General features: G+C 44.7%; 1 protein-coding gene across 1 annotated transcript; it reads left to right on the forward strand.

The window, feature by feature from the left end:
• The first annotated feature begins 1,134 nt into the window (after positions 1 to 1,134).
• Positions 1,135 to 2,888, forward strand: LOC110580765 (60S ribosomal protein L10-like). The gene is made up of 3 exons (XM_021690429.2): positions 1,135 to 1,387; positions 1,640 to 1,652; positions 2,111 to 2,888. Exons 1-3 carry the CDS (start codon positions 1,135 to 1,137, stop codon positions 2,886 to 2,888), a joined length of 1,044 nt encoding a protein of 347 aa, XP_021546104.2.
• The last annotated feature ends 5,711 nt before the right edge of the window (positions 2,889 to 8,599 follow it).

Here is an 8,599-nt window from a genome sequence, read left to right on the forward strand (position 1 = left end):
CTCAAATAAAATCTTTAAAAATAAATAAACTGATCTTTTTATGAAAATCTTCATTGATTTTGATAACCTTACTTTTCTTTCCTCTCTTTTTCCAACAATGTACAACACTACTACTTTATGAAAATCAAATATATTCTCACACTGAAGAATGTTGACTATGATCTAAAAGTCAAATTTAGCTGCAGTTTGATTTTATCCCACAGATTTTGCTATACAGAAAGAACCAGCTATGCTTTGTGATCAAAATCCAGAGCAATCAAAGAGGAATCATAGTGAAGATGAAAGAAGGGGAAAGAAAAAATGGAAAGAAAGAGAAGGAGAAGAAAAAGAAGTGGAAGTAGAAGAGAGACTGGAAGAGGAACAGGAAAAGGAAGAGAAAAATGAAGAACAATATCCCCAGAAAAGATTAGTCAGCAAACCCCTCATGGACACTCTCTGGGCAACCTTTAAGTTAAACAAATGCCCCACAAAAGGAGATAGTCAATCACTTGCATTTGAATTTAACATGACAGCAAAACAGGTACGAAACATATTTCTTTACCAACAGAGTCACCTGCGTAGTACTACTACCCATATAAACCAATATCCTTATTCCTTTTTTTTTTTTAAGATTTTATTTATTTATTTGACAGAGAGAGACACAGCAAGAGAGGGAACACAAGCAGGGGGCGTGGGAGAGGGAGAAGCAGGCTCCCGGCCAAGCAGGGAGCCCGATGCCAAGCAGGGAGCCCGATGCAGGGCTTGATCCCAGGACCCTGGGATCATTACCTGAGCCGAAGGCAGACGCTTAACGACTGAGCCACCTAGGCGCCCCCAATATCCTTATTCCTTGATTCATCATCTCCCCCACCTCGTTTTTTTACAGATAAAGCAATGGTTTCGTAAAAGGAGGAAGAAATACAATAAAGCTATGTACAAGCAGAAACCTAAAAAAAGACCCAAGAGGTAAGAATGTTTTATATGTAGAACACTAAGTTGTAAGGAAGTAAAAAAGGAACATATTGACTTTAAGAGACAGATTGTGTCCCATAGTTCTTGGATATCCCATAAACTTTTCACATTCCACCATTTCCATTTGGCTCTGGCTGGAGGGTTGAATACTGAGCATCTTGAGAGGTCAGATTGCTATTAGACATGGCCCATGGACATGAATGTGAACATGGTTATATTAAACCTGAACTTCCAGATTATAAACAGTGGAAGATAAAAGGAAAACCATTAGAATCTGTCCAGGGGAAGTTGGCTGCCCGAGGCCTAAGGGATCCATGGGGCTGCCATGAAGCTTGGAGATGCATCGGTGGTTTTGCAAACAGTGTTTCCTTTGGTGCATTATTAAAACAATTCAAATATGGATTTGCTGCCTTTGTGGTAGCTATAGGGGCTGATAGTAAGATTTAATAAAGTGAGAATACATGTTAAAAAAACAAAAAAACACACAACTTTTCATGTTCCAGCCAGTGATACAAAGAACCGCTGACTGCCCTATTTGTTATTCTGCTCAACATACAAAAATGCATGTGCATACACATATATGACATCATTCACCATGTAGTCATATTACCAAATATACTACTACAGCCCTTAGATGTTTATTGATTGCAGTATGGAATTAATAATTTTGGGTTTTTTTGTTCCTTAGATGCTGAATATTTGTGAGGCTTGTCTTTTCTGTGTTACCTATTGGCAGAACCTCATGTTGTTGGAAAGAATGAAGAACATCAACATTTTGAGAAGTACTAGACTGTACATAGAATTTTTATATATTATTTATGTATATTTATATACAATTTTTTGTGTATTACCTCACCCGATCATCACTCTAACCATAAGTGAGGAAACTGAACTGCTGGGAAATAATGTGATTTTGAGGGTGCCTGGGCGGCTCAGTCATTTAAGTGTCTGCTTTCAGCTCAGGTCATGACCCCAGGGTCCTGGGATCAAGCCCCAAGTCTGGATCCCTGCTCAGTGGGGAGTCTGCTTCTCCCTCTTCCCCTCACCCTGCTCTCTTGTGCTCTCTTGCTCTCTCTCAAATAAATAAATAAAATATTTAGAAATAATGTGATTTTATCAAATGGTACCAGTTCTTCTCTTTTCCTTCCTGCCACTGAAGATCCTGGTGTCTCCATGGGCCACGTCCCCACCAGGTGTTACCAGTATGTAAGAACAAGTTGTATCCAAAGTCTCCCTTCTGCAGAGGTGCCCCTGACGCCAAGATCCACATCTTTGACCTGGGACGGAAAAAGGCAAAAGTGGATGAGTTCCCACCATGTGGCCACATGGTGTCAGATGAATATGAGCAGCCTTCCTCTGAAGCCACGGAAACTGCCCGAGTTTGTGCCAACAAGTACATGGTGAAAAACTGTGGCAAAGATATTTTTCACATCCAAGTGTGGCTCTACCCCTTCCACGGCATCCATATCAACAAGATGTTGTCCTGTGCTGGGGCTGACTGGCTCCAGACAGGTATGCGGGGTGCCTTTGGAAAGCCCCAGGGCACAGTGGCCACGGTCCACATTGGCCAAGTCATCACCTCCATCTGTAGGAAGCTGCAGAACAAGGAGCATGTGATTGAGGTCCTACACAGGGCCAAGGTCAAGTTCCTTGGCCGCCAGAAGATCCGCATTTCCAAGAAGTGGGGCTTTACTAAGTTTAATGCGGATGAATTTGAAGACATAGTGGCTGAAAAGCAGCTGATCCCAGATGGCTGTGGGTCAAAAACATCCCTAATCGTTGCCCCCGCTGGACAGATGGCGGGCTCTGTGCTCATGCGAACCTCAGCACTGCCTCCTCCTTATTCACGCCAGCCAATAAATCCTACTTCTTGCAAAAATAATAATAATAATAATAATAATAATAAAAACAATAAGTACCAGTTCCTAAATATTTAAGCCTTAATTTTTTTTTAAGATTTTATTTACTGGGGAGCCTGGGTGGCTCCATCATTAAGCATCTGCCTTCAACTCAGGTCGTGATTCCAGGGTCCTGGGATCGAGCCCCGCATCGGGCTCCCTGCTCCGCGGGAAGCCTGCTTCTCCCTCTCCCGCTCCCCCTGCTTGTGTTTCCCTCTCTCGCTGTGTCTCTGTCAAATAAATAAATAATCTTTAAAAAAAAATTTTTTTAAGATTTTATTTATTTAAGAGAGAGAGCGAGAGCATGTACGGGGGAAGGGGCAGATGAAGAGGGAGAAGCAGACTCCTGAGCAGGGAGCCTGAGGTAGGGCTCAGTCCCAGGACCCCAGGATCATGACCTGAGCCGAAGGCAGATGTTTAACCAACTGAGCCAACCAGGCGCCCCACTAAGCCTCAATTTGTTCTTGCATCTTCAGCTGCAAATGCTGTCTTTCAGTTATAACCTGGGAAATATTCTAGGCTGTATCAATTTGTGTTTTATATGTAGTGTTTATATACTCCTAATGCTCTCTATTAAAATTCCAATGTAAGAGTATTTCAAATTTCTTGTGCCTTCTCCATCTCCATAACTTTACCTCTTCACCTCTTTGAAATTTTTAAATGTGTTTTAGGAAGATCCCCTTGTTCTTCAGTGGAAATTGTTTTCCAGATTTAACATATTTTTTAAAGATTTTATTTATTTATTTGTCACAAAGAGAGAGAGAGGGCGCCTGGGTGGCTCAGTTGGTTAAGCGACTGCCTTCGGCTCAGGTCATAATCCTGGAGTCCCTGGATCGAGTCCCGCATCGGGCTCCCTGCTCGGCAGGGAGTCTGCTTCTCCCTCTGACCCTCCCCCCTCTCATGTGCTCTCTCTCATTCTCTCTCTCAAATAAATAAAATCTTTAAAAAAAAAAAAAAGAGAGAGAGAGCACAAGCAGGGGGAGCGGCAGACAGAGGGAGAGGGAGAAGCAGACTCCCCGCGGAGCAGGGAGCCCGATGTGGGGCTCAATCCTAGGACCCTGAGATCATGACCTGAGCCGAAGGCAGATGCTTAACTGACTGAGCCACCCAGGCGTCCCTAACATATTTTGATATATGTTAAATACATGGACTGTCTTGTGAAATATTTTATATGACACCATTCTCATGTATAGAGGAGTTTTGGAAGGATAAACAAGAAAATATGAACAATTGTTAATTCTGTGGAGTAAAACTGGATGAGGGGAGTGTAAAGGAGTTTCTAAACATTCTATTTTTACCCTACTATGGATTTGAAGTTTTTATATATAACGTACGTTCATTGACTTTATTTAAGAAAAAACAATGAAGAAATGACTAGCCTTTGTGGAAATGTCCAGAGAATGTAGAATCTAATGGGTTTGGTGCGTCCTGCAATCTGTCAGTATATCTCTAACCAGCCCCTTTTGACTTCTCTCTACAAACCTGATCATGCTCCTGGAAGGGTGGTTTTTGTCTGGTGGGTGTGACTGAAAGAAGCAGGGTTATTTAGGTTTTTTGCCAGAGGGAACAGACACGTGAGCCATGGATAAGGAAGGAAGTGAAGGCAAGAAGATGACACCAATCGACATAAGGACAAGAGACAGGAAGTTGGAGCCTGAGTGGGAGTGTGGAAAGTCATCAATAAAGTATAGATCCTTATCTACCACTGCTCTGATCTCTACCCAGATCTCATCAGATTTTGACATTGGTGTGATTTTCACCGTTCATGTGGATGAACCATCTAACACCTAAACCTTATAGTTTCTGAACTTTCTTGAAACTCACTGACCTTCACCCACTTATGGCCAACATCTGACCCTGTTATATGGGGTATTTCACACCGGAAATCTCAAACTACAAACCCCTTTCTCTAACTCTTTTTCTGTTCTTCTAGCTGTTTCATACTGCCCTTCCCCAGCTTCAATGCAACCTCATAGGGAACTTGTGATTTGATACCTCAATTTTCTTCTGACCTGGTAGTACTCGGCTGTTCTCATTCAGTTCTTTACAGTCTGGATTATGTAGTTAAGAACCTGGATCGCCGTTTTACCTTGGTTGTCTTGTCCTGCTGTCCTTCCACATGCCTGGCAAAATCTCAAAATGAGTCTCAAAATGCTCTATACCATGGTAGTTAAATACGGTTGGCAAAAATCAGTTTTTAAAAAAATCACAGAAGAGTAAAACAAAATAGGGCTCTTTGTTTGTTTGTTTTAGAGAGAGAGAGAGTGCGGGAGAAAGGGGCAGAGGAAGAGGGAGAGAGAAAATCTTAAGCAGGTTCGGCTCCCAGGGCAGAGCCTGATGTGGGGCTCGATCTCACAACCCTGAAATCATGACCTGAGTGGAAATCAAGAGTCAGATGCTTAACGGACTGAGCCACCCAGGCACCCACAAAATAGGGCTTTTTGGTTGCCAATATTAAGGCCTCAGGGGTGGGATAGAGTTCATAGGTGAGGACAGGGTTCCTTTTGTACATAATATAATTCAGAATAGTTTTGTTTTATTAAAAGCTTTATCCAGGGGGAGCGCCTGGGTGGCTCAGTCATTAAGCCTCTGCCTTCCCCTCAGGTCATGGCCCCGGGGTCCTGGGATCGAGCCCCGCATCGGGCTCCCTGCTCAGCGGGGAGCCTGCTTCTCCCTCTCCCACTCCCCCTGCTTGTATTCCCTCTCTCGCTGTGTCTCTCTCTGTCAAATAAATACATAAAATCTTAAAAAAAAGAAAAGCTTTATCCAGGTTATATCTACTAGATGGCGTTCATCCCCGGACCCTTGCTCTGGGCAGGAGCACTGGCTCAGAACAGTGTTCCGAACTCGGCAGCCGCATTTCCACTACCGACCGCCGCCATGATCAGTATTACCCCAAAGACAGTGAAGGTCATGGGCCCTGCCTCCCAGCAGTGCTCTGGGCGCTCCCCTCCAGGCTGGGGAAGGCTGCAGCCTGGCCCCCATGCCTCTTTCAGGGTGGGCTATGGCCCCACCCCTTGTCCTGCCCCGTCCCCCCAGCCCGCTGGCCTAGCTTCACCCATCCATCGAATATAACACCCCTTCCAGCCCTCCCCCGGCCTCTGGCTGCTTCAGGAGGACTGACCACTCCTCCCTTCCCAGCCGTCTTCTCCCCAGGGATGGGGCCTGGGCCTGCTGCCTACTTATGTGCTCAGGAACCCTGCCTAAGGGCTCTGCCCGCAGCTGCCTGCACCCTCTGATCTGGCCCAGGCCTACCCTGGGGCTCCACCCTGGGCTGGCCTCAGGCCTGGGCAGTGAGTGAGTGAGTGAGTGAGTGTGTGGTGTGTGTGTGTGTGTGTGTGAGAGAGAGAGAGAGAGAAAGAAAGAGAGAGAGAGAAGCATAGGTCTGGGAGGTATGCTCAGCACAGAGAAGGGCATGGGGTAGGGAGGGGTGCAGCGGGTGGGTAAGCTCAGGAAATGAAGACCGGGAAGCACAGGACCAGGTTCCCTGCATTTAGGCTCTTGGTGTAAGGGGGTGGATGGCAGTGGGGAACCTTTGATCCTCCCTGCCCTGGGACCTTTTTTTTTTTTGATAGGTAATTGGGACCTGCTTGTTAGCCCCCACTCCTTAAAAATAATTTATCGAGGTGAAATTCACATAAAATTAACCATTTAAAAGTGAATAGGGGCGCCTGGCTGGCCCTGTCAGTACAGCATGTGACTCTTGATCTCAGAGTTGTGGGTTCAAGCCCCTTGTTGGGTGTAGAGATTACTTACAAATAAAATCTAAAAAAAAAATTAAAAATAATACAATTTGTAAGATAAATAAAAGTTCAGCAGCATTTAGTATATTCGTTATGCTGTGCAACCACCACCTCTATTTAGTTCCAAATTATTTCCATCACCCCTAAAAGATACCAGGTTCCCATTAGGCAACATTCTCCCTTCCCCTTCCCAGCCACTGGCAACCCAGTCTTTCTGTCTCCTTGGATTTACTGATTCTGGACATTTTACATAAATATGTGACTCTTTGTGTCTGGCTTCTTGTACTTTACATAAAAAAGATATATGGAGGTTATAAATATGTTATGCTTCTATCCCTTGTTTTTTTAATCTCATCTTCGCTCCTTTTATGAGCTCATCCCCTTCAACTCAGATTTCATCAATCAAAATCCACTAAACCCTTTCTACTCATTCTTTCCTCTCAGACTATGAACATGTTCAAGTCTTTCTGATCCTGAAAGCAATGGTTACCACATTCTAAGTTAAAGGTGATTGCAAAAATCAAATGAGATACTATTCCTGAAAGTACCTTGCACCCTGCTGTGCACTCTATTGAATAAGGCATTATTCTTATTTAGCAGCAGTAAATAAGAGCTCCAAAAATATTCCAGGTATGAACCAGAATCTTCTAAATAAATACTTGAAGTTCATGGGGGAAAAAAACAAAAAACCTCCCTTGCCTTCTACCCTAACTGTTGGTTGTAACCTCATGACTTTCCCCAGTGAAATCTGAAATTGGCCCCCACACTGAGGGCAATGAAAGACAGAAGAAAGAGGCCGACCACCCCAGATTAGTAGGTGGCAGATTTAATAAGCATGGGAACTTATTTATGAGCCTTGCTTTGGGCAGCCACAAGATGAACGGATCTCTGAATCTGCCTGCCAGAATCTTCAAAGTTATATAGAGGCCTTAAGTGGATTCAGTCACGTATGCCGTCCAGATGGTCTCAATGAAACCTCGCTCTCTCAAGGCTGTGTCCTTGAAAATGGCTCCCACTGTGGGAACAGTGGACAGAATTTACATTCCAAGGATATGGGAGGGAATGAGGAGCCTCCAATTGCCCAGGGCTGGCTCACAGGTTAACCAGCGATCACATCCTCTTGCGTGATTTCCTCCAACACTCTACTTCTTGTGTGACAGGCTCTTAAAAAAAATTTTTTTTTTAGAAAGATTTTAGTTATTTATTTGAAAGGGAGAGAGAGCAGAAGCGGCGGCGGGGGAGGGGGGGAGCAGGCAGAGAGAGAGGGAGAAGTAGGCTCCCCTTGGCAGGGAGCCCAGACATGGGGCTCAATCCCAGGACCCTGGGATCATGAGCTGAGCCAAAGGCAGATGCTTAACTGACTGAGCTACCCAGGTGCCCCCTCATGTGATTTAATAAAAATAATACACTAGCAGAGTCATTAGGTATGACCACACAACATTCTCTTTGGATAATCCTTGCAAGGCAGTAGTAGTGTCCAAGGCCATCCTATTTTGGGGGACAGTTCTTCTCATTAGAGACATTTCAGTATTCAGTAAATACAGGCTTTGCCAGCTATCATTTAAGGCTTGTTGGGTAAATATACTAAGGACTTCTATGTGTGCTACATTTTTCTCCAGGCCCATAGAGAGGGACAAAGATGGCAGTCAAATAATTGTACCAGTGAAAACAGAATGTGCCCACCTGACCTTGAGGAGAAGGAGGCTGGCAGCTTTAGGAACTTGACCTGGTTGTTCATACCATACTTGTTACCTGGGGGGAGACAGCACTGTTAGGTGTGAGGAGATGGACTAGGGGTAAGATGTGCCAGATGAGGACGCCCCACCCTCACCCCTCCCCTCTTCATCCCCTGCATGTTCCATTCCAGGTAGAGTGCGTTTCAGCAGGTGCAGCTCGTAGCAAGACAGCAGGATCCCAGTGAGATCGAGCAGTTCCCCTCACCCAGGGGTGAAAAGTAACTCACCCACCCTGGTGGGACATCCCATTGCAAATCCTAGTAGATAATTC

This window comes from Neomonachus schauinslandi, chromosome 5 (assembly GCF_002201575.2).
Source record: "Neomonachus schauinslandi chromosome 5, ASM220157v2, whole genome shotgun sequence".
In the NCBI taxonomy this organism is placed as follows: domain Eukaryota; kingdom Metazoa; phylum Chordata; class Mammalia; order Carnivora; family Phocidae; genus Neomonachus; species Neomonachus schauinslandi.